At 44.1% G+C, this 26159-nt stretch overlaps 2 protein-coding genes and 2 long non-coding RNA genes across 6 annotated transcripts in view; 2 read left to right on the forward strand and 2 right to left on the reverse strand.

Moving 5' to 3' along the window:
* LOC143473450 (transmembrane protein 65-like) overlaps positions 1-11276 on the forward strand; it is a 35584-nt gene extending 24308 nt beyond the window's left edge. The window contains exons 8-9 of one of the 2 annotated variants that reach the window (XM_076970457.1): positions 368-3476; positions 11092-11276. In XM_076970457.1, coding sequence (XP_076826572.1) covers positions 368-514 — 147 coding nt within the window. In that variant the 3' untranslated portion in view covers positions 515-3476; positions 11092-11276. The remainder of the gene's footprint in view (positions 1-367; positions 3477-11091) is intronic. The other variant, XM_076970458.1, reaches the window with a different exon arrangement.
* mboat1 (membrane bound O-acyltransferase domain containing 1) lies at positions 10281-24856 on the reverse strand. 2 transcript variants are annotated; one of them, XM_076970455.1, is made up of 13 exons: positions 24513-24856; positions 24085-24230; positions 23568-23645; positions 22797-22892; positions 21169-21224; positions 20664-20718; positions 13388-13583; positions 12140-12332; positions 11765-11868; positions 11461-11525; positions 11090-11222; positions 10783-10934; positions 10281-10619 (listed from the first exon to the last, which is right to left on the reverse strand). In XM_076970455.1, the coding sequence occupies exons 1-13, from the start codon at positions 24600-24602 to the stop codon at positions 10496-10498; spliced, it is 1488 nt and encodes a 495-aa protein (XP_076826570.1). In that variant the 5' UTR covers positions 24603-24856; the 3' UTR covers positions 10281-10495. The 2 variants fall into 2 exon arrangements, with proteins under 2 accessions (XP_076826570.1, XP_076826571.1); XM_076970456.1 differs by having other exon boundaries at positions 11461-11521; positions 11761-11868.
* Positions 13582-18552, forward strand: LOC143473452 (uncharacterized). Its single transcript, XR_013120531.1, has 2 exons — positions 13582-15144; positions 15617-18552. It is a non-coding gene; the product is annotated as an uncharacterized LOC143473452 (long non-coding RNA).
* On the reverse strand, positions 18891-20653 carry LOC143473453 (uncharacterized). Its single transcript, XR_013120532.1, has 2 exons — positions 20180-20653; positions 18891-20140 (listed from the first exon to the last, which is right to left on the reverse strand). It is a non-coding gene; the product is annotated as an uncharacterized LOC143473453 (long non-coding RNA).
* Positions 24857-26159: the final 1303 nt, after the last annotated feature.

The raw sequence follows: 26159 nt of genomic DNA on the forward strand, positions 1-26159 counted from the left end.
TTATCATTTGAGTTGGACAGCGAGGACCTCTAGTCATTTCTATACTCTTTTCCTCTCGGGTTCTGCACACTCGTGTAGTGTACTCGGTCAAGGACGTAGCAGACACCCATCTGTAGGTATTTAGAAGAGTGTAGACTGTAGTGTTGAAAGTACTCCGATGTCATTGTTCTCCTTTGACTATAGTTATAGCACCTCCAGGGTCGTCTGTTAGCGTGGTGTAAGCATGACTGACGCTGATATTGTGGCACAAGTTGCTGTCCCCCAGACACATGTAAAGGCCCAGGTGCACGCCAGCTGAGCTCTGTAGCAGGACTGTGGGCAGGAGGGTTGTGACTGCCTGTGACTGGCTCTGTGCTGCCCCCTGCAGGGCAAGGCCATCGGCGTGGGCATCGGCTGCATCCTGGGCATGTTCCCCCTGTTCTTCTACAAAGACGACGAGGAGAAGAAATCGGAGGCAGGCGAGGAGCAGCCACCGCCCTCCCCGACTCCAGCTGCCGCCCCCAAGACCGCATGAGGATGAGGAGAGGGGGCGGGGCATTGTGGGGGAGGGACTGCCTCTAGCCCCACCCCCGCACACGCAAAGGACATCACGCCGGGCCGGACTTTCTCCTGGAGTGGCTGATTGCATCCGTGTTCCCCCGTCACAACAGACACCCCAAGCCTTCCGCATCACAGCCACAAACATGGTGTCCACCCACTTCACTGCAGTGCAACCTGGATGTTCTTTGGTGGAACCTACATTACATAGCTGTACTTGTGGGATTTTGTCTTTGCTCCACACCCCCCAGTAGGAGTCGTGATCTTAGTCATCAGTTTCATTAGTAGTGGGCAGAGTCCACCCTGACAACTTCTGTGACAGCCAATAAGCGAGCAAGCAGGTGGGGTCAGTCCATTTTCACTCCAATCAGTGCCGAACAGTGCGGAACATGCCTCAGGCCAAAAATGCTAATGAGGCTGGCCATGAATGGAGGCTAATGGGAAATAATTTGCATGAGCTCATTTGCATGATGTTCAGAGTTCATTTCACCATTTAAAGCTTGTTGCTTTAAAGAGTGTAAAGGTGGTTTTGATTTGTGTTGGAAATATTTGAGTTGTTAGCAAGGATAGACCTAGATTCACTTCATCCTGACAGATGATATATTTATTCCAATGTACTGCATTGGTCAGTTTAAATTTGTAAGTTTCTGCGCATTTTCCAGTTTTGAGAAAGGAACGGAATCTTCAGTAAAATTCAGAATCACATCATCAGTGTGAAGATGCAGCTGTTGGCCAGAGTCCTGCTACGCCCCCGAGACCAGGTCACTCTCACTTCAGTGGGTCCGCGGCCACACTGGACCTGCATGAGGCTGCAAGTTACCTCACACAAAAAAGCAGAACCCTAAAGGTCAGAACCCTAAAGGTCAGAACCCTAAAGGTCAGAACCCTAGAGGTCAGAACCTTAAAGGTCAATGACTGTCTCATACTGACTGTGTACACTGGAATGCAGGACTTGGCAAAAGCCAAAGTGTATGTTGTTTTTTTGTGCATAAACCCAGTCTAACCCAATTTAGGAATGCTAGTGATATTATTTCTCTGCCCCGCCACCAGTGGGCAGTAAGGAGTTAGGCTTGAAATGGACAGAAAATGTGGAGGCGGAGAGAATCTGAGAGGACATCCTCGATCGAATGTCTGTGTCCGGGTGTTGTCCTTGTTAGATGAGCCCTAACCTTACATCGCTGGGAAAGTATGTCGGAACATTCTGTTTTAACATTCCTTCTTCCAGGCAAAAGCACACACACACACACACACACACACACACACACGCGCACACGTACATGTACCTCAGTCATGCTTCAGTGTTATGTGCCTTAACGCAGGGCTGGCCAGACAGTGTGGTTAGGAAGTGTGGGGTATGGCCATGCTTGGCCAGCCCTGGTTGAACCCGCACACCTCACCTGTGCTCACGCCATCCCCACGAAGCGTCACGTCTTCATCAGCGCAGCGGAATATGTGCACACTGCCTTTGGCTACTTTTGTTTGTTGATTTGTTTATTTGTTTCCGTCAAACTTACCATTCCATTATTTATTTGTTTTCTCTTGTTTATTTCCTCGTGTTGTTCATAAAATGTTTTCCATTATTTAAGGGTTTTTAACAGGAACAATGCATCGGGCCCCGTCGCTCTGACGACGGCTCCCAGCTCCCGCTGTTGGAATCTAGGGTGCCGTAACCATGGGAACGCAGCGTCCATTCAGTAGGGGCTCCCAGCTGAGTCTGGTACACTGACAGTAGTCATGGCAACGAGATCTTGCTGACCTCACTGGGAAAGAAGGAAGAAGCACAAGAACTCACTGATGAAGGGCAACACTGGACTGTGTGTGTGTGTGTGTGTGTGTGTGTGTGTGTGTGTGTGTGTGTGTGTGTGTGTGTGTGTGTGTGTGTGTGTGTGTGTGCGTGCGTGCGTGCGTGTGTGCGTGCGTGCGTGTATAGGTGTGTGTATGTGTTTGTGTGTGTGTGTGTTTGTGAGTGAGTGAGTGTGAGTGTGTTTGCGTGTGTGTGTGTGCGTGTGTGTGTGCGTGTGTTTGTCAGTGTGTGTGTTTGTGAGTGAGTGTGTGTGTGTTTGCGTGTGTGCGTGTGTGTTTGTGAGTGTGTGCGTGTATGTGTGTGTGTGTGTGTGCGTGCGTGCGTGCGTGTATAGGTGTGTGTATGTGTTTGTGAGTGTGTGTGTGTGTGTGTTTGTGAGTGAGTGAGTGTGAGTGTGTGTGCGTGTGTGTGTGCGTGTGTTTGTCAGTGTGTGCGTGTGTGTTTGTGAGTGAGTGTGTGTGTGTTTGTGAGTGAGTGTGCGTGTTTGTGAGTGAGTGTGCGTGTGTGTATGTGTGAGTGTGTGTGTGTGTGAGTGAGTGTGCGTGTTTGTGTGTGTGTGTGTGTGTGTGTGTGCGTGCATGTATGTTTGTGTGTGAGTGAGCGTGTATGCAAGTGTGAGTGTGTGTTCTCATTGTAGAGGCCAAGATAGATATCAAAAATGTTTCCAAATGAAAGACGTGTATATACAGAATATATGGAATTATGGAATCCAGAGTACAGATGATACATTTGTTCTGTGTTGATGATACATTTGTTCTGTGTTGATTGCAGTGCACATAAATAATGTGAGACTTACCTGGCTTATGGGGACTATGCATTATAAAAACATGCACAAACCAGAAGGATCCATTTTTTATATTTGCATGCATGTAAAATGAGTTATTAAAGTTTCTAAAGGGAATACAACACTGCCTTTAAAGGCTTGTTTTGCACTGAGGTCATTATTTTGTCCTGTTTTGTTCCTTGTTCACGCAGTCCAGCTTCTGATTTGCATATGGTAATGAGAAAGCTTATCGTCCTGAACTTAACAAATCAGCAGAAAGCCCCCTGCAGACTTCATCAAAAATCTAATTAAGTCGGTGTCTTCCTTTCTGTTGAACTAACTAGCTGTGAGCTCAGCTGTGATCACTGAGTAGTAAGTATTAAAAACTGCGAAGAATTGACTTAATAATTGACTCTAAATAATTTATTAATATCTGACTTCATTGGTTAATCTATTGTATTTTAACTGATGCTGGTGCGTTAAAATCTAAAACTGATCTTGCTCTTGGCTGGTAATGTAGGACAATTCTCTAATAATTCTTGATTGTATTTTTTTATTCTGAATGAAGAATCTTCAGGTCAGACAGAATGCTTTTGGAACATCTTGGAATGAGCTGAAGCCATTTGTCAATTTTTATGAGGGGTGGTAAATGGATCCTAAAATTTATGCTACCGCCAGCCATTCTTGTTCCAGACGGGGCTGTTGACGGGTTTCCATAAACACATGGTCTTTTAAAGAAGCATCACTCCATTTTCAAAGTTAGATTCTCTACATGTGACTGTCACCCTCAGCCTGTTCGATAGCTGCACGTGTTTGCTGTTTGTGTGTTGTCAAACACACCAAGCTGGTGTTTGTGTGTCGTCAACCTGGTGTTTGTGTGTTGTGTCTGGTGTTTGTGTGTCGTGTATGGTGTTTGTGTGTTGTGTCTGATGTTTGTGTTTTGTGTCTGGTGTTTGTGTGTCATGTATGGTGTTTCTGTGTTTGTATGTCGTGTATGGTGTTTGTATGTCGTGTATGGTGTTTGTGTGTTGTGTCTGGTGTTTGTGTGTTGTGACTGGTGTTTGTGTGTCATGTATGGTGTTTGTGTGTCGTGTATGGTGTTTGTGTGTCATGTATGGTGTTTGTGTGTTTGTATGTCATGTATGATGTTTGTATGTCATGTATGGTGTTTGTGTGTTGTGTATGGTGTTTGTGTGTCGTGTATGGTGTTTGTGTGTCATGTATGGTGTTTGTGTGTTTGTATGTCATGTATGATGTTTGTATGTCATGTATGGTGTTTGTGTGTTGTGTATGGTGTTTGTGTGTTGTGTATGGTGTTTGTGTATTGTGTCTGGTGTTTGTTTCTGGTGTTTGTATGTCATGTATGATGTGGGATGTCATGTATGGTGTTTGTGTGTTGTGTCTGGTGTTTGTCATGTATGGTGTTTGTGTGTTGTGTATGGTGTTTGTGTATTGTGTCTGGTGTTTGTGTGTTTGTTTCTGGTGTTTGTATGTCATGTATGGTGTTTGTGTGTTGTGTCTGGTGTTTGTGTGTCGTGTATGGTGTTTGTGTGTTGTGTCTGATGTTTGTGTTTTGTGTCTGGTGTTTGTGTGTCATGTATGGTGTTTCTGTATTTGTATGTCATGTATGGTGTTTGTATGTCATGTATGGTGTTTGTGTGTTGTGTCTGGTGTTTGTGTGTTGTGACTGGTGTTTGTGTGTCATGTATGGTGTTTGTGTGTTGTGTATGGTGTTTGTGTATTGTGTCTGGTGTTTGTTTCTGGTGTTTGTGTGTCATGTATGGTGTTTGTGTGTTGTGTCTGGTGTTTGTGTATTTGTTTCTGGTGTTGGTGCATCGTGTCTGATGCATGGAACCACATGCAGCATGCCAGGGATGGGCACAGCCTTCTGCAAAGGTGGGATGTGTAAGTCGGAACAGTTGTGTGCATTGTCTGATTGTAAAGGTGAGCCATGTAAGGGGGCTGAAATACATACTGCCTGATTGTAAGGGGGAGTGTAAGGTGAGATGGTTGTGTGTACTGTCAGATTGTAAATGTGGAATGTGTAACATTAGTGTAAGGGGAGACTGGTGTGTACTGTGATTGTAAGTGTTTAGTATGTAACGTTAGTGTAAGGGGAGACTGGTGTGTACTGTGATTGTAAGTGTTTAGTATGTAACGTTAGTGTAAGGGGAGACTGGTGTGTACTGTGATTGTAAGTGTTTAGTATGTAACGTTAGTGTAAGGGGAGACTGGTGTGTACTGTGATTGTAAGTGTTTAGTATGTAACATTAGTGTAAGGGGAGACTGGTGTGTACTGTGATTGTAAGTGTTTAGTATGTAACATTAGTGTAAGGGGAGACTGGTGTGTACTGTGATTGTAAGTGTTTAGTATGTAACATTAGTGTAAGGGGAGACTAGCATGTACTGATTGTTAATGTGGAATGTGTTACATTGGTGTAAGTGGAGACTATGGTGTGTTCTGTGATTGTAAAGGTGGAGTGAGGTGCATGTTGTTATGTTGTTGCAATCACATGTCTCAGTTGTTATAGGTCACAAGGACCCAGCCTGAAGTGTGTGTGTGTGTGTGTGTCTGTCGTGTCGGAGTAGTGAGAGCTCCGGATGTCTCAGTGGTCATTCCAGCCCTACAGGCCAACGTGAACACATGCAATTAAGACGAGATTAACAAGAAAGTGATGGTGGTGGTGTTTTGGGGGAGTTTCAGAAGTCACGTTACGAGGTGTTGTCATTTGAAACTGGCCCAGACCCGCTCGTACACTCCCGTTCATGTGTGCCAGGAGGTTCTGCTTGGTCCTCACCAGTCCCTTAAACACAAAAGCTCGCACACTGAGCCGGCAGGGGAACCAGGCTGCAGGAAACCTGGCTCGGAAGTCTTCCACCTCGGCCTTGTTGTTTCATGTTTCAGCTGGCGTCATGGAGAGTCGCAGAGCGCCAGGTGACGGCCTGCTCGTTTGGCTGTGGAATACTCATGAATACTCATGAAGGAATCACCATGCTCGCCCTCCCATTGGTGATCTACTGCTGGGACACTAGCATATAACTCACCATCTAACCAGTGGCACGAGGAACTAGTGCCTGCTGTGGCATACTAGCGTCTGCAGAAGCCAAGGAGGTTTAGTACATGACTGTGAGCTTATATTACATTACACACAATGCTTCTGTGGGCATGGGCAGTGTGTTTGTTCTGCACACAGTAATGGTAACAATATATCATTAAATGGTGGTTGGGAGAGAAATTGCTATAAAGTTAGTGGGCAGTCATGGTCCTGTGGTAGGGAACTGGTTTTGTCACTGGAGGGTCATGGGTTTGATTCCCAGGCCTGAGGCCATGACTGAGGTGCCCTTGAGCAAGGCACCTAACCCCAACTGCTCCCCGGGCACCGGGCTAGGGCTGCCCACCGCTCTGGGCACATGTGCACCACAGCCCCCTAGTAATCACTAGTGTGTTTGTGTGTGTTCTAATTGCACAGATGGGTAAATGTGGAGGACAAATTTCGATGATGCTCCAGCACTGTGGTTTAGTTCAGCATGTTTCAGCACTGTGGATTAGTTCAGCGTGCTCCAGCACTGGTTTAGTTCAGCGTGCTCCAGCACTGGTTTAGTTCAGCGTGCTCCAGCACTGGATTAGTTCAGCGTGCTCCAGCACTGTGGATTAGTTCAGCGTGCTCCAGCACTGTGGTTTAGTTCAGCGTGCTCCAGCACTGTGGTTTAGTTCAGCGTGCTCCAGCACTGTGGTTTAGTTCAGCGTGCTCCAGCACTGGATTAGTTCAGCGTGCTCTAGCACTGGATTAGTTCAGCGTGCTCCAGCACTGGATTAGTTCAGCGTGCTTCAGCACTGGATTAGTTCAGCGTGCTTCAGCACTGGATTAGTTCAGCGTGCTTCAGCACTGTGGATTAGTTCAGCGTGCTTCAGCACTGTGGATTAGTTCAGCGTGCTCCAGCACTGTGGATTAGTTCAGCGTGCTCCAGCACTGTGGATTAGTTCAGCGTGCTCCAGCACTGTGGATTAGTTCAGCGTGCTCCAGCAATGTGGTTTCTTACATATTTGGTGTAATGATCACAGATAAGCAATTATTTATGCTGTTATTCAGTTCCCGTGATTATCGTTGTGTGTCTTTTAGACATCAGGATGCTTTAAAGCTCATTTGTTTTGCTTAGGTTATTTTTCATGGGTTATTGCTTTTCCAAATTGTACTAGGGATGTGGGGATTTACTGCCTCCGAATGATTTCACTAAAACAAACGAAGGCGCTCCAGAGACACAGAACTAAATTTGTATAATACCTGGTGGGCATAGGGAGGTCTCGATGTAGGGATCACACCTCAGTCTCACCTGAAAGCCCTTTATTATACACACTTCCTCCTGAAACGCAGTGGCTACAACAGTCTTAAACACGAGCACAAATAATCTAGTGGTTACACTGGTCACAATGGTTCTGTTTCATGAAAAGAAAAATATGTTTATTTTGTATTTTTGTATTCTGAATCCAAGTATATTTTCAGAATTCCTCCATAATCCCTAGATTAATTATTACTGCCAGATACCTAGGGTCAAATATAGGCGGAAACCTTACATTATACATTTTAGATGTAGGCTTGTACATATTTTAAGTGTAAAGTCTTATTTATGAATACGAATATTTACATAATTGGAAAAAATGCCCTGTGCTTTAAAACCCCTACATCTCGAATTCGAAATGAATAAATTAATTAATTATGCCATAATCTTGCCAAAACCGATGATTTGACACATGGATGAGGTTTTTTTTATTATCCATAATGCTCTATTCGTATTGGCTTTAGAAAACACGAGTACTGTAACTTGGATATTTATAGTACTAGTTTCATCCCCGTGTAATGTAACGCGTATACTTTATTGCCCTGCGTTGACATCATAGCGGAATGCAGAAGTTTAGATTAGGATGCTTGAATACATTTCCATAGAAACGCTTTGGCACTTAGATTTATTCTGCTTTTGAGCAGAGTTGTATAATCCAGGTTCAGAAAGTAAAAGTCCTCACCAGGATTTTGCTCAAGCTTGCTAGATTTCTAATTAGTGCAATCCAGGTAAAATGAGTGGAATCAACACAATCCAGGAAGCCTGAGCAAAATCCTGGTGAGGACTTTTACTTTCTGAACCTGTATTATACAACTCTGCTTTTGAGTGGGTTTTTTTGTTTGTTTGTTTGTTTTGGGGCTTTTTTGCAGTTATGATCCCCTCTAAAAAAGTTTTGTTGTCAAAGCCAATCTGGCGCAGAGTAGCACGGTTGCTGGTTATGAAATGGGCCGTGTGTGCAGTCCAGCTGCACCCCTAGGCTCTCATAACTGCTAATAAACTGAGTGTTTCTCAGCTGTGATAGAAAGTTCACGTCCTTGCATCAAGTAGTTTTAGGGGAAAAGGCATGTCGGCTTTTCTGGAACCACACATGTTTTAACTTGACTGTCATTAGTACAGAACATGATGCTCAGCTGTAGTATTTCGGTCAGAACGGCTCATTGATCTAAACCAGTGTCAGAGGTTTCTCTCAGGAATAATGAGGAAAAAAACGACTCTGTCACAACGTGCAGGAGGAAATATGGGTTTGAGAAAGGTTTCCAATCTTATCATAATACTAATACAATTCAAAGGTTAATGACTAGGCTTGTGCGTCCTGCCCTACGAAGTTAGATGTGCCAGACGATGATGGAGGCCCATTTAGATGAAGTATGGAGACCTTATGGGCTTCTCCTGGTCGAGTAGTAAAGCCCAAATATTAAAGACCTGGGAGTGCCTATTCAAGGGACATGGACTTCATGCTCGTTCGTGTGATTGGGTGTGTGGGTCTGTGTGTGTACGTCTTGTCTAATGGCAGACACGCACCAAGACTATTCTCTGTCCTGGCTCCTGGACAGCAGACTGAAGATTAATCGATTTGTCGAGTATGTTAATTGACCACTAAACCTGCACTTAAGGGAATACCGTACTACACTACTGTTGGTTAACTGAACCCTTGTAGCAATTGTTTGGTTTTGTGCTCATTTTGTAATTCCTTCTAGGTATCAGCACTGACTCCTGTTTCTAGCGTTATCTTATACTCTAAACTATTGTACTGCCTAAAATGTAGTCTGAGTAGATGACAAAGCACTTTTTCAAATCGTTTCTGCTAAATCCCATATGTAAATGTAACTGCTCCTGCCTCGTGTCAGTCTTATCTGCTGGGTTAAGAGCTCCCCCTGCTGGTTGCATGTTTGGTAAGTCCAACGCGTTATTCCTAGACGTCGGTTTATCATAAAAAAAATAAGTTGCAGAACACGACTTCCTCGTCGTCTGAGCTGTCTCGCCTGTCCAGCCGCATGTTTACCGTGACCACATCGTGTTCAGAGCCACTCAAACGCTCCGATTAAACATGGATTTAAGTCTCTGCTTTGGTCTGTCTGCTTACCGGTCAACAGAATATAACTTTCACTAATCACATTTTAACTTGAGTGTTGGCTTAAATAAAAAAATCCGCTCTGTCCGCATGTCCGGCTCGTTTACCTCGGGTTTGCAGTGTTTGTTGGTAGTATTTCCAGGAACAGGTTTACATGTTAGATCTTAATCAGACCTGCCCTGATGCTCCCGTGTACATATGAACAACCATTATTTCCGTCTGCTGACTACTTAAAAAAATTATAAATTATGAAATGCTTTTTTACCACCAGGCAGGAGGAGTCTGCAGCAAGCCCCAGGTCAAACAGACTGGTCATCTTAATGTCTGTAAATGACACATCCACTGTTATTTGAAATGGTTCTACTCTTTATTCAAAACAATGTAAAAAGTCAGGACAAAGTGCTCCTGCTCTTTGCAAAACCGAATTCAGTAACTAAAATACGATGTGGACAATAAATAAACATTAGACAACATTATAGTACAATTAGGCTCATCGTTCCGAATTGTCTAGTACAATACATTTAAGTTTTAAAAACCCTTAACAAGGGCAGAATTAATTTACTTAGTAAAAGGTGTGATCCTTCATTCATTCATTCATGTTCCCTGGAGCATTCTGCGTGGTCATGGCTCAGTGTGGTTTAGTGAATTCAATAGTCCAATCCAACACAGCTTCCAGCCTTCTGTGGTGCAAGCTCATCGCCAGAGCTACCATATCTTGGAGGTTTCAGAGTGGGTGTGTGTGTGTGTGTGTGTGGTGGGGGGGGGGGGGGGGCACGACAGTGTGTGTCCTTGGCAAGCGTCCTTTTAGAGAGGGCAAAAGAGGTCCAACCAGCCCAGCTGGTCAAGGCCCCGCCGAGCTCTCTTTGTTGCGTTCACACAGAGCGGTCTTTGTCCAGTCCGTTCCTGCATCTCTCTCTCTCTCTCTCTCTCTCTCTCTCTCTCACACACACACACACACACACACACACACACACTCCATGGTTCAGTCTCCTTTCACATTATTGTTGGAGTGGTGAACGTGGTTTGTAGGGTTGGAGCTTCTGGGGCGTCTGGGTAGGAGAATCACGGCCAGAATGCTGATGATATGGACATGGAAATACATGGACCTGCGAGAGGGAGGGCGGGACTTTTAGACTACTAGCAGCCACAATTATTTCATAACAATTACCATGTAAAGACAAAATATCCAATAGAATCAATGGAAGGAAGCGCTCACAAATAGGAGGGCGTGGCCATAGAAGGGGAAGGCGGGTCAAGGCGGGCACTTGCCTGTAATAGGTCAGAGTGGGCTCTACAGCCAGAAGCAGGAAAGGCATAACGGTGTAGCAGATGGAGAACTGAGTGGCTGCCCAGGTCACAATGTCGTAGGCCAGCTTTACGCCACGTGAGCCCACAAAGTAAGGTCGCAAATTCCTACGTACCTGGAAGAACGCATGAGATCAACATGACATGATGAGAAAAATCACAGAGGTAGACAGGAGAAGACAGCACAGTATAGTGGTCCAGACTGGCAAGAACAGGTTGTAATGAAAGAATGTGTGTGTGTGTGTGTGTGTGTGTGTGTGTGTGGACTCACAGCGCGAGCAGCAAGGGTGATGGGAATGCCCGTGAGGAAGGTGAAGTAGTATCCTGGATAAACTCCGTGCCACAGTGCTGACAGCCCAAAGGTGAGAGGTGTCCGATAATGTGGAACGCGGTCGTAACACGCGCTGCACCAGAACACAAATATCACGCCCTAATCGAACATCTACGCCATTACAAGACTCTACAGTTAAAACCACATTCACCAAGAGGACAAAAACTGCATCCAGACTGTTCAAACTTCAGACAGTTTACACAGATCATCTTGCTGTCAATGTACCTGTATCATTGCGTAAAAAAACAAAATAAAATCTAAATTCCATTATTGCCCTACCAGTTAAAATGGCACAAAAAATGGTGTCCTACCTTTTCAGCCATACCCCAGTCTGAATATTCCAGTTGTCGATAAAAGTTTTAAAGCTGGTCGCTGTCTGTTTACCGAATAAAAGAAGAAATGGAGATGTAATAAGTGTGGAGATGCTAATCACACGGGACCGAGCTTCAGTCATCAGTAATTAAATGAACCATACCAAGTACAGTGGGAGTCTTAACATTGTGTAGTTATGTGTAAAACATCACTGACGGAGCACATACAAGCTGATTGGCAACAGAGGGAAGCGGTGAGTGACGGGATGATGGGAGTTTTCTGGAGATTTCTGGGTGAACTTGCCTCTATTTCCCAAATATGGATGTTGGAGACGAGGTCCCAAGACACCCTGCCTTTATCATCCACACCACTGATTCCGTAGCCAGCTGCGTTGTGGATGGCATCAGCTGAAATCCCATACACTTAGGTCAATAAACACAATGACAAAACCCTCCAAATAATAGCTGACTTCATGAACTATGTCAAGCACTCTTAACCTTTTCGGACCCAACAAGCAACCACATTGTGGACTCACATAGCAACTACAAGCAATTGCATTGTCTCCTAGTAAATGGCCAAGCCTCACACTGCATCACGCCACTTCCCCATTAGTGTAGTTAGGGTTATTCACCACTGAATGGATACCATTATCATCACTCCAAACATCTGTGGACTCACCGAGGGTCCACGCGAAGTAGAACTTGGGCCTTGCGGCTTGGATGGAGACAAAGGCATAGGCCAGTCTGCTCAGGAACGGCGTCTGGCTCACAAACTCTGGGTCAACGTTGTGCGAGATGGGAAAGGACCGGCTGATGGTGAAGAACCAGACCACGCAGCCGATACACACCAACAGCTTTTGGCACACAGCCCGCTGAGGAGACATGGAGGAAGACATGGATATGAGCACCGGGTCTGAAGTGACCCGATAGGACTGCATTCTTCAAGTCCTAGCCATCCGCCCCAAAAAATATATATGAAAATTCAATGGCTAATTGACGGCTAGTTAAATGGCCAGTATCCTTTTGCATGGTATTAATTTGTCCCTACACTAATCCTTTTTACGTTATTTTGTATTAGGTTGTGTTTATTCAGATATGCCGTGTCTTGACGTGACTGTGTGGTCCGTGTGTGTGTGTGTGTGTGTGTGTGTGTGTGTGTGTGTGGAGGGGTGTGAGTGTGTGTGTGTGTGTGTGGGGAGGGGTGCGAGTGTGAGTGTGTGTGTGTGTGTGTGTGTGAGTGTGTGTGTGGAGGGGTGTAGGGGTGTGAGTGTGTGTGTGTGTGTGAGTGTGTGTGTGTGTGTGTGTGTGTGTGTGTGTGTGGGGAGGGGTGCGAGTGTGTGTGTGTGTGTGTGTGAGTGTGTGTGTGTGTGTGTGTGTGGAGGGGTGTGAGTGTGTGTGTGTGTGTGTGTGTGTGTGGAGGGGTGTGAGTGTGTGTGTGTGTGTGTGAGTGTGTGTGTGTGTGTGGGGGGAGGGGTGTGAGTGTGTGTGTGTGGGGAGGGGTGTGAGTGTGTGTGTGTGTGTGTGAGTGTGTGTGTGTGTGTGTGTGGAGGGGTGTGAGTGTGTGTGTGTGTGTGTGTGTGGAGGGGTGTGAGTGTGTGTGTGTGTGTGTGTGTGTGTGTGGAGGGGTGTGAGTGTGTGTGTGTGTGGGGAGGGGTGCGAGTGTGAGTGTGTGTGTGTGTGTGTGTGTGTGTGTGTGTGTGGAGGGGTGCGAGTGTGAGTGTGTGTGTGTGTGTGTGTGTGTGTGTGTGTGTGTGTGTGTGTGTGTGTGTGTGTGTGGAGGGGTGTGTGTGTGTGTGTGTGTGTGTGGGGAGGGGTGTGAGTGTGTGTGTGTGTGAGTGTGTGTGTGTGTGTGTGTGTGTGTGTGTGTGTGTGTGTGTGTGGGGAGGGGTGCGAGTGTGAGTGTGTGTGTGTGTTGTCGCTGCCTCACCATGGGCGAATGCTCTGGTAGTGCACCGTAGCCGTTGGGCTCCAGACCGCTGCCCGGCCGTGGCTTCGTGAGCTTGCGCCACACATGTCGGCCCTCTATGAAGTCGATGTAGTCATGATAGTTACTGCAAGGCCCCACCAAGATACTCATGAAGTTCAGGTTGTAACTGAGGTACTCCAGCAGGGAAGGCCTGGTCCTGCCCAACAAAAACATCATGTTTTACCAAACATTACCTTACTTCATCAAGGCCCAGAGTCTCTTAATCAAGCTAATTGCTTAAAGACCAAAGGGCTAACTCACCCTTGGCTGTGAAATTACAGGATTTGTTTGGTTCATGAGTACGATCGTGCAGCACCTCAGTAGCTCCTTTGTGAGAGTTTATGTAACAAATAAAAGATGTATGATGCGGGAGAATTCCTGCCAAGGTGGAGGAACGAGCTGACATGATGGAGCTGGGCGTGGCCAAGCCAGAGCTGGACTGGTAATCTGGCATACCGGTCATTTGCCCGGTGGGCCGACAGTCCTCAGGGGCCGATGGGTTTTTTTTTCTAAGAGACCGGCCCACAATTTAGAGGGGGCGGCCCATTGGCCCATCTTCAATATAGACAGTGGACTGAACCAATCAAGATATAGGACGAAAGTGGCCCCACCCTTTCTCTGCGTGGTCCGCTGTAACTCCGCTACATTCAGTGTTGAGCGCGTTGTTAAAGGAGAGGCAGGAGAGACAGAAGCGGCAGAAAGGGGGTGCAGAGAAGTTAAACATTTAGATATTTAGGTTAAAGGTGTGTTGAAAGGCTCCATAGAAGTTTGAATTTGTAGCATCTATGCTGTGGTTTAACAAGTTTTAAAAAGCACTCAAACAAGTAAAATTATAGATTTTAAAACTTATAAATGATAAAAAAAATGCTTTGCAATTTAAGCATGACTACAGTAAGTGTAAAAATATATAAAAGTAATATTAGCAAAAGATATGCCCACACTGAATAAGAGTAAAATGGTGTCAAATGCTTTAAAGACATGTTTGCATTGCATGAATTCATAAAGCAGCTTTGTTTGTAGCCAGATACAAATATATGTTATAGCTGTTTAAAGGAGGGAGCACCTTTAACCTGAAGAATTAGAATTGAGCTGTTTTATCAGAGGTATTCAGAAAATACATATTAGAGATTATTTCAGTAAAATCATAAAAGTGATTGTGATATAATAATGCTATGATTGAATCCAATGACTTTAACCAGTAATTTTTAAATTATTTTTCTACGTCGTACCCCACATACATAAATTACAAGTCAGTTGTGCTCCACTAATTATGAGGGGCCGGTCTAAACCAAAAATGCCAGGGCCGATTTTTTGTCCCAGTCGAGCCCTGGGCCAAGCTGGGCGTGGCCAAGCCAAGCTGCACATCTCCCGGTCTGCAGAACAATCCCATGTATGTAAGGCATGTGCTACAGTCTCACTGTTCGTTTTAATTCAAATCTCGCCATTTCATTTAACTGTGTTGCATGTCTCATGCTCTCCATGGGAAGGCAATCTGCTGCTTCTCCCTCTCGATCTTAGTGAATTACAGAATAAGCTGTGTGAATTCACCTGGGACGATCCCCTACTCAGCCCTGTGTGCTTGAATGTAAACGCACCCTTTCACCCAGCAGATGTTACTTGTGCCATTGCCTCAAATTTGTGAAGGTACAGATTATCACATGACCCAGCCATCCGACCAATGAGCACGCCCCACCCAGGACACCCATCAAAACTGAAAGGTTTTCCATTTTTTCCCGGTGTACTGTGAATAATTTTGTATCGTATGAGGCACAGATTAGTACCATTACTCATGTTAAATGCGTTTTTAAGGATCTGTGATCAGAAATCAGCAGTAATTGAAAGATACTTTTTCCATTTCCTACATGGTGTGTACATTGATGTATCTGATTTTGGATACTAACTTTTACATACAGGGGTTTATTTGTAGACTAAGATATTCATGTCAGCAATTGGGGAGGTAAGGTCATATGTTTGAGCTTTCTTTCTTGAACATATATACTTGATTTAAGTTAAGATATTCAATATACTGTTATGTCCAAATACTGTAAGTCAAGGTTATTTGAGGAAATCTGGGAATTTGTTTTGGGGGGGGGCGGGGGGTGTACATGCAATGTTAGATGTATGTTTATAAATATACATCCGTTCGGATGAATATTTAGCAGTTACTGAGACGTTTTTGATTCTGTGTAGGTTCCATCAAGTTGTCAGAGTGGCAGCTGTCACTGGATTTGTGAAACACGGGTGGTGTTTGAATGCTCAGCTGATGAACCATCTGAGATCTGGATTTTACTGGTTAAGGTTCTATTTCTCTCCAACGTTCGTTTGAACAGATTGTTCAAAGTTAGGGGCGTCAAGGTCTCATTTTAGATTTTGTGATTTATTTAATTCTTGGTGTTTTATTTTTCTATTAAATCAAGAGTTGATTGAGTCTAAGGATTTTAAGTAGGCTAAAAGAGGCTGAATTAGATTTTAGAATTAGTAAATTAGAGCGGAAATGGCGATCTACTAAATTGGAAGTATTCCACTGTGCCTGGAAGGATAGCATTATTGACTACAAACGGGCACTCACTAAAGCACGCTCAGCATACTTAGCCTCACTGATAGAGAAAAATAAAAACAATCCTAGATTTCTTTTTAATACTATTTCTAAACTTACAAAAAATCAAGCAGGCACAGAACCTCAGATTCCAGTAAACCTCACTAGTAATGTATTTATAGATTTCTTTGATAATAAAATAGAGAATATTAGACAAAATATAAAACCCTTTATTAGCAATACAACTGGTATGTCATCTGGTTTGGTTGATATTGATTTAAATTACATACCGGGAGAAAAACTTGATGCTTTTCATCCACTCCCAAAATCAGAATTAGAGAAAATAATTTCTTCCTTAAATTGTACTACCTGCACACTAGACTCAGTTCCCTCAAAGTTATTAAAAGAGGTATTACCAGCTGTAACTGAACTAACTATAGTTAACTCATCCATTACAATAGGTCACATGCCCAAATCATGCAAGTTAGCAATTATCAAACCTCTGATCAAGAAACCAAATCTTGATCCGACTGTGCTATCTAATTATAGACCCATTTCAAACACATCATTTATATCTAAGATCATAGAAAAAGCTGTTGCCCAGCAATTATGCCTATATCTGCATAAGAATCACATATTTGAAAAGTTCCAATCTGGTTTTAGGCCCCATCACAGTACTGAAACAGCATTAGTTAAAGTAACAAATGATCTCCTCCTTGCATCAGATCAAGGCTATGTATCACTGTTAGTGCTTCTTGATCTTAGTGCAGCTTTCGACACAATTGATCATAGGATCTTGCTAGAAAGGTTAGAACGCTGGGTTGGAGTCTCAGGCACAGCCCTTTCATGGTTTCAGTCTTACTTAACAAATCGCTATCAGTTTGTAGAGCTCAATAATATTTCATCCAAACGTACAATGGTTAAATATGGGGTCCCGCAAGGCTCCATCTTAGGACCACTATTATTTACATTATATATGCTACCATTGGGCACAGTTATAAACAAACATGGTGTCAATTTTCACTGCTATGCGGATGACACTCAACTTTACATATCAGCCAAACCCGATGACAAACTCAGTTTAGGAAAAATTGAGGCCTGTGTAAGAGATATTAAATGCTGGATGTCTCTAAACTTCCTACAATTAAATGAGGACAAAACAGAAGTTCTCCTTGTGGGCCCTAAGGCCGCAAGACAGAAAATTCCAAATTTAATGCTTAATCTTGCAGACTATCCCATTACACCTGGCACAGTAGCCAAAAACCTAGGCATCATACTCGACTCCGACCTATCATTTGATAAATATATAGATAATACTACTAGGATAGCTTTTCTACATCTCCGCAATATTGCCAAATTAAGAAATGCATTATCACAGGATGATGCAGAAAAATTGGTGCACGCCTTTGTTAGCTCTAGACTAGACTACTGCAATTCACTACTGTCAGGATGTTCAAATAGGAATCTAAATAAACTTCAAATAGTTCAAAATGCCGCAGCTAGAGTTCTGACCAGAACTAGAAAATTTCAGCATATTAGACCAGTCCTATCAGCCCTGCATTGGCTCCCAGTTAAATTTCGTATTGATTTTAAAATTCTATTATTAGCATATAAAGCACTACACGGGCTTGCTCCTGAATACCTCCAGGAACTTATTTCCTACTATGAACCCCCACGTCAACTAAGATCACAGGGTGCTGGTCTGTTATTAGTTCCACAAATTAACAAGGTAACAGCAGGGGGAAGAGCCTTTTCTTATAAGCCCCCCCAGCTTTGGAATAATCTTCCTAAATGTGTCCGGGACTCTGACACAGTCACAATCTTTAAATCTAGGTTGAAAACCCACTTACTTAGTCTAGCATTTGATAATTAATATCCCCCTTAGATAAAGGTACAGATCCAGGGGTTCATAGACGAAGGGTTTTATGGTAGACTGGGGTGCTGGTGCTGTCATCCTGTCACTGCTCGTGGTCACTCAAGTTTGTTGACAGTGCAGTGGACGGATGCCATTGTCTCAGAATGCCCCCAAGCCTATGTTACGTTCTGGTTCTACCTTTTTTAGCTAGGCTGTAATAATTTACCTTAGTGCCGGAGTTGCTGCCACACTCCAGAAATGTTTATAATTTTACCTGTCCTGTACATGTCCTCATACAGAGCTAATTTTCCCTGTTTCATTTCTCCACATGGCTGCCCGCCTGCTTGAGGAATAATGAGATGAGGAGAGACAAGCGATCCATCCTGGGCCGGCCACCTCCTGCCTAACCGGATGCCTACACCATGATGGACATTATTACATCTTTTATATTCTGTCTAAATGGACATTATTGCATCTTTTAAATTCTGTCTACATTCTGTCTATATTGTTGTTGTTGTCATGGTGACCGGTGTCGGCCAGAGGAGGATGGGTTCCCCCCCTGAGTCTTGGTTCCTCTCAAGGTTTCTTCCTCATGCAAAAAACTAGGGAGTTTTTCCTTGCCACTGTCGCCTTTGGCTTGCTCACTGGGGGCTAGGACTCGGCACTTGTAAAGCTGCTTTGTGACAACAACTGTTGTAAAAAGCGCTATATAAATAAAATTTGATTTGATTTGAATGGGAGCCATGGAAATTAGTTTTTTAGTTTATTTTGGTAATCATTTTGAAGGTGGGGATTTTGCCATTAACTTAATGTCGTGTTGAAGGTCATCAGTTGGTTTATGGTGGTTTATGGTTATGCAGTTGACATTTGTGTGAGAATTTTTATAGCTAAATATGTTGTGTGTTGTGAAGGATGGGTGATGTATCTTCATACTGAGTGGTGGGATGGTGGATTTGGCCTAATTAAGTATTTCTCAATTTTAATTGTTTGGATAGTTTTATAAATTGAAGTGATTAGGTTTTGAAGCAAGAGCAAAAATTCATCTGCATGTAGGCAAATTATAAGCATTACAATTTTACGTTCTAGCACATTACGTTCAAGGTTCAGCGTCCAAATACCTTTGTTTTTTTTTTTGACGAGTTAGTGGCAACTAATGGTTCTACAAAAATCTTTACTGCAGCCTCCGCCGAAGACCGCAATGACGCAGGCTCAGAAGTGGCCCATTACCCATAACTCCACGAGACAAGCGATGGCCAACCAGAGTGGATGAGAGTTAAATGCATTTCTCTAGTTCTCTAATTTACCAGTGGTTGTTAGGATTATTACTTGTGAAGTAGAGCAAACACTCCACTGTAAACAGACAGTATGATGCAATTGTCAAGATATTCCAGTCTGTCCCACATGTGTGATTTTAAAGTAAGTGCTCATGAGGACTTCGGTGACGTTAACGCCATACAGACCACTGGACTGTCAACTTTGAGGAAAATGACCCAGGACACCAGTACGCATAATACACATTGCCCTCTATACACCAGTACATGTAGTACACACTACTCTAGCTGGTTTCAGAAAGTGTTTACTGCTGCTCACCTGTGATCTACTGATCACCTGTGATCTAGCGATCTCCTATTCTCTCCTCTTGATCACATGTGATCTACTGATCTCCTATGCTCTCCTCCTTGATCGCCTGTGATCTACTGATCTCCTATGCTCTCCTCTTGATCGCCTGTGATCTAGTGATCTCCTATGCTCTCCCCTTGATCTCCTGTGATCTACTGATCTCCTGCGCTCTCCTCCTTGATCACTCCTATGCTCTCCTCTTGATCGCCTGTGATCTAGTGATCTCCTATACTCTCCTCCTTGATCACGTGATCTCCTATGCTCTCCCCTTGATCTCCTGTGATCTACTGATCTCCTATGCTCTCCTCTTGATCGCCTGTGATCTAGTGATCTCCTATGATCTCCTCCTTGATCACCTGTGATCTACTGATCTCCTCCTTGATCACCCGTGATCTACTGATCTCCTATGATCTCCTCCTTGATCACCCGTGATCTACTGATCTCCTATGCTCTCCTCCTTGATCACCCGTGATCTACTGATCTCCTATGCTCTCCTCCTTGATCACCTGTGATCTACTGATCTCCTATGCTCTCCCCTTGATCACCCGTGATCTAGTGATTTCCTATGCTCTCCCCTTGATCACCCGTGATCTAGTGATCTCCTATGCTCTCCCCCTTGATCACCCGTGATCTAGTGATCTCCTATGCTCTCCTCCTTGATCACCTGTGATCTAGTGATCTCCTATGCTCTCCTCTTGATCACCTGTGATCTAGTAATCTCCTATGCTCTCCTCTTGATCACCTGTGATCTAGTAATCTCCTATGCTCTCCTCTTGATCACCTGTGATCTAGTGATCTCCCATGCTCTCCTCCTTGATCACCTGTGATCTCCTATGCTCTCCCCTTGATCTCCTCGCTACACAGCAGCTCCCTAGAGCAGACAGGCCCCAACAGTGGGTAATCCATATCAATTGCTGTGGTGTGCAACTAAATATAATCTCAACATTAAATCAAGTACTCCCACATGCAGGAATGTGTCATGAGCTGTGAATATACCGAGTGTCGACATATGCTGCAAAACTGGTTTGGGCCCATTAGATCTGTACCTGCCATACACACTGTTCAAAGCAGATGCAAGTTTTATATCTGCTGTACAGTTAAGAGTCTGGAGTTTGGAAATACCTTCATCTCACAACTAAGTGTTTTTCTTCTTGTATACAGTACAGACAGTGGGCAATGACCAAGTACTACTATGTTTTCATATAGAAGGACTACGGTGTACATACGTTACAGCCAGGCGTCTCTGATCTGGGGTCAGGTCATCTTGTTTGCGGCCCAGACCTGAAAACAGACAATTATTTAAATCAACTAACCATGAACCCAGAGGAGGTCACACTCTGCTATGTAGTCACTCAGTTTTCATCCACTGTGGCAAACAATCTGTTAAGGCTGCACAATGTATCATTTGTTAATTGTTATCGCAATACTGGACTATATGCAGCACCGGCAAATACCATTAGCGCAGAAGGAAATGACTATTTGCCTTCTAACAAATCGCATTTTCATTATATACCGTCTGGGATGGTGGGTGTGTAACTAATCTGTAATTCAAGTAGTAATAATTTCATGTTATGGTGATGTTTTGATTAATTACATCATTTAATGTAAATAAACATTGCATTAAATATTAATTACAGTACATAGCAACATAATCACAGTGTTTTTCCATTTCATTACTTTTCCATCATCTGTAACATTCTTGTAGTTCTACAAACTGTCACCAGCTCTTACCATCATGAACCTGAAACGCCACTGTGGTGATTTTCTGCGTTACCATCATCAATGGCCTGGGAAGAAGAAAAATACACACAGCTGGATAAACAAATCTTTCTTCAGCATGTGGAAATAGTATCGGGACACTATTTCTGGTTTTGAATCCTGTTATTCACACCGGGTATTACACCAAGTGTCTTAAGTATGAACCTCAGTGATTGTGTAAGCAGATGAGTTTGGCACTTCCTCCCTAAGCCAGAGAAATGAAGCACTAAACACTGGACAACCAGTGAGCTCTTCCCAGAGTGAGGCTAGAGTTATACCCTTCACAATGTAGTGCTCATTATCTAACTACTACTGGGAAAGGGGTTTTAAAAATGAAACCTCATTTATTCAAAAAAACTGGAACATGTTTAAATAACCATCCCTGCTTGATCATCCAACTCAGTAAAATGAGGAATTAATTACACGATATGAGCGTTTGTTTAAATGTTTCATGACCACAGCCTTGACTTTCTAATTAGAATGCTGTATGTTCTTCTTTCTATCGGTGAAAGCCAAATGCTTAAAAAAAAAAAAAACAAAAAAAAAAAAAACTTGGCCACCGACAGCTTTATAGCATTTTGATTAAGAGAGGCTGCTATCCCGAGAGCATGACTGAGCACTCCACTGGGCCTCCGCCCGCCTCTGCACCAGCGGGTCCCGCCCCTGCTAAGATGGGCGTGGCCACAGCACCAGCTCCAGCATTTGTCCAGCAAATAGAAGCCCTCTGTATGGCTGACATACAGCTACATTGTTCAAGCTCCGCGCCATTCACAGAAATGAGAGTTGTATCAGACACAGAGTGGCACTGCCAGGGCATGAAGGCAGGCACAGAGAGAGTGTGTACCCAATCAACACTGCCCACGCCCACACTGCACCCAGACACTGCCAATGTGGTACTTAGCCTTTGACAGCATCTCAGTAATGCAGTTAGCCAGTGCCTGTACCCAGCTATGCAGTTAGCCAGTGCCTGTAAAAACCGTCTTTTCTGTGAAGTTCTTTTTAACATTCTCAAACACTGGGCTGACTCATGACAGGTCAGGCACAGGCCAACTATGGACTCTCCCTGCAAAGAAACAGAGAAGCTGTGAGAAAGGGTGTGTCCTGTCTGGGGAAGAAACTGAGCCGTGAATACAGCCACTGGGGCATAAGGAGAAGGCTCTGCTCTTACAGCAACAATGCTGTAGATCCGATACGGCCTTCCCTGTGAGGCACAGCCAAGCAGGCAACTCAGCCGCCCAGATCTATATTATCTCAGACCTTTGTTTGTTCACAGGCGTGTTGCACACTTTCAACAGTGGAGAACAGGACCAGTAGATACTGTAAGTGGCAACACCAGGCATGAGGGAGTGGCCAGTTTAACAGAACAGAAGCGTAACTGTGTCAGTGTGTCGGAGTGTGTGGGCAGGAAGGTCAAGGCAGAGGTCACGCGCCACCGTCAAACGCAGCCAAACAGCCTTTTTCTTATCTGGAGGAAGTGGTGTTTATCTGCATAGCGTACGTCCTGGACAGCTTTGAATGGCAGCCAGGGATGACAGCCACTGTCAGCCCCACCCTGGCATGGTGGGGTTATACACAAGATGGAGCCTTGCTCCAACACCCACCCGGAGAAGTCGGTGGACAGGATGCCGTAGTTGAAGATGAACACCCTGCTAACCTGACACACAGTGAGGTAGCCCAGGGCCGCGACCAGCGAGTACCTAGGTGGAAGGGCGTGAAAGACGTTAACATGTTAGCATAACTGACGTGTAGAAAACGTACCCAACCACCAAACAAATGTGTGACAATGGATGACATGAATGGTCTGTATAATGTTATGTATATTAATAAACATTTAAAATATTAATTTATCATTGATTAATAGAGCTTCACTGGTGACTGAATAACAATCCATTGTTCATTTGTACAGTAACTGATATTTCTGTTTATGACATCATAATCACCCAGGAACTTGTTCAGACCAGTATTCTTTTTCTGTAATGTCTACAGGCAAAAACTCTCTCGCAATTAACAGGAAAAAACTCAATAAACTCCACACTCTAGTAATCAGCTTCCTGTCAGCAACTGCATTCATTCTAGAAATGCTGGAGTTTGAGGTACCACCCACTAGACTCACATAAAATCCAAAAGAAAAAAGAAAAAAAACACCCCCCCCCCCCCAGCGTGCCCTCATTGTAGAACGGGTCTGTCAGGCACGCCTTCCTGCCTCCTGCCCCAACAAGTTCCTGACCATGGCAACGGGTGGCAACCCCCCCACCCTGTTCCAGACCCCGTAACCACAGCAGGTGATGCAACCACTTCCTTATCTACAGCCTATGAATGTGCTCGTCTTGCAGAAGTTTCCAGGTGACACAGTTCCAGGCTCCAGAACTTACCAGTGAACAGCATGAATGCTAGCTCTGCACAGGATGCCGTAGCAGGCCAGCGTCAGGACGAAGATGTGCAACGCGTACCTGGGGGAGAGGGAGGGCATTAGTGGGGCATTGTGGCTGAGCTGCGGGTGGCAGAGCGCACCTGGGCACGCCCCATAGGCAGGTGAGGCAGGCAGGGCGGCAGACAGGTGCGGCCGGTTGCGTTCTTTCACTGGGTAAAACGTGAACCCAGCCTGCCAGGAACTACAACTGTGGTGCGCTTTGGCTCAACATGATTTTTGAGTCACACCCTAATGGTACTCCATGTTAGATTACTCAGAACAACTTCAGTGTATGACACCTGAATACTCAAAAGTTGAAACAGTGAAATCTAACCTCAAGGCAACACTGTCAGCCATATATAAATGCCCATCTATATAATAAACCAAGGCAAGCTATGCAGGTATGAGAAAAATCCTTGTAATAAGATTTGTAATAAGAGGTATGACCAAAGACGTCGTGGCGCACGCGTCATTCCTACCATCCAAAGCAGAATATGATGAGAGATACTCCAAACAGAGTGGCTACAGCGTGGCGCAGCACCGCACCTGCGCGCTGAGGCTTCAGGTACAGCCGAAACCAAAAGCCAATAAAGAGAGCAAACACCTGGCAGATGATGAAGTTCACCTGCAGCGGAGAAACGGAGTCATGGGTTTAAGAACAAATCATGTCGTCCATGCTGCTTGTCATATGGCGAAATCACGACTTTATGAGTTTTGAAATTAGGCGGAGAACAATAAAGACAAGCTTATGGTGAAACCTGTCAACAGGTAAAAAAAAAAAAACAAACCACGACGTTTTTTAACTGGTTTGAATGCTCGGATTCCACTATCTCTCTTGGTGTGGAACAGCAGATACATCAACTGCACAGCGAGGTTACTCTGTTGCTCAAAAGTGTTCATATCCTACCTGATCCAAAGGAATCCCGACCAAATCGCTTAGTGGATCCAGCCATGTGGAGCCCGTAGTTTTAAACGACATGTCTGATTGTTCCCCCATTCCGCATCCTAAATCAGTTTCGGTCGGCCCAACGTCGTTACGTATATCTGAACGCTCTGCGACGCGCGTGGTCCTTTATAAAACGTCCTGCAAGTTAAGGCAACTTGTTCTAACAAATCCTAAATCTCAGCATAAAATCATAGAGACGTTCTTTTTTTACATAGCAAAGTTCCCTTCGTGGCCTTTAGGATAATTTAATGTTCTGATACCCACTTCGCCACAACCGAAGACTTGACGAAGTTGTACCAGGTTCTAAAGGCGGGGCCCAACTCAGCGCAGGGGCGGTTCTCCACGCACTGGCCCCGCCCACTCAAACTATCATCTTCTGATTTGTTAGGAAGCACGAGACTAAACTATGACCATCTCTACATTATTTTCATGTAATCACATTTACATTAAAAGTGTATTTAAAAATTTAGATTAAAACGTTTATTGGAGTACGCAAGCATACTTTACAGTATGCTGGTCGACTTCACTTTCTTTTGTTTGCTAACCAAATCTAAACTTTTTAGCAATGTTCTTATAAAGGAGAATTTTTCAACGTTGAACTTACGCAGTTTTGCGCCTAAACGTTTTCACGATACGGGATTGTGTTGTGAACGTTTGCGTTTGATCTCCATCACTCTTGTAAGACACACAGATGTAAATATTTTGGTTGGTGTTATAGGATACACGTTTATTACAATTCAGTTCGTCTAAGTCTATCAGTTAGTGCCGTGTGTTATAACAATTCTTATGAAGTAATCACTGTACTGCATCGTCGCCCATTGCTCTGTATTCGGGCCAGCTGTAAATTAATTTAGACGTACAGAGAGCGCCATCTGCTGCCCACTTGTGCCAATAACGTGAAGTTCTATTCTAACGTGAAGACTACATGGCGAGAACACAGTAAGACGACAGTTAGCTACGGTTATATATGATTTAGCTAGGGTAAATTATGATAATAACAATAACCATCTGCCGCTCATGACATTTAACCCTTGTGGCAGATAATAGCTTAACTTTTAAAATAAACAAAATACATATATGTGAAAGTGTTGGAGACAAAGCAGAGATCAGCATTATGTATAATAGTAAATTGTCGTTTTTGCTCATTTTATAGAGGCAATGTTAATGAGTAAGCGGTTCGTCTACTATCAAGTATTATTTAAGAAAAGAGTTTTGCTTTTATAAAAATAAATAAAATGGATGCTAGAGCTCAGCACCAGACTGTCGTGTAGTACGTGCAGTCAGCGGGAAAATACACCGGCTCGCCTAATAGGAGCGTGTGGTAGAGAAAGCACTTTGAGAAATTGTCCGTGTTTTAAAGGTAGACCTGTTTACTTCTACGTGGTCTTAACATTGCTTTTCAACGGCGAGGAACGTGCTGGTTCTGGTGTTTACTTCGGCTAAGTTCTCGACTTCCGACGACCTGCCGCCGTGAACGCGCCGTGTGTGGCCACGAGCTCAACACGCAACTTGAATGACTGACGCTCAAAAGTGAAGGAAGAAACAACACTCAGTGTCACAGGGAAACAGAGAAAAAGTGTTTATTTATTCAAAGGTACACAGTAAGCG

Source organism: Brachyhypopomus gauderio, chromosome 13 (genome assembly GCF_052324685.1).
Source record: "Brachyhypopomus gauderio isolate BG-103 chromosome 13, BGAUD_0.2, whole genome shotgun sequence".
Lineage (NCBI taxonomy): Eukaryota > Metazoa > Chordata > Actinopteri > Gymnotiformes > Hypopomidae > Brachyhypopomus > Brachyhypopomus gauderio.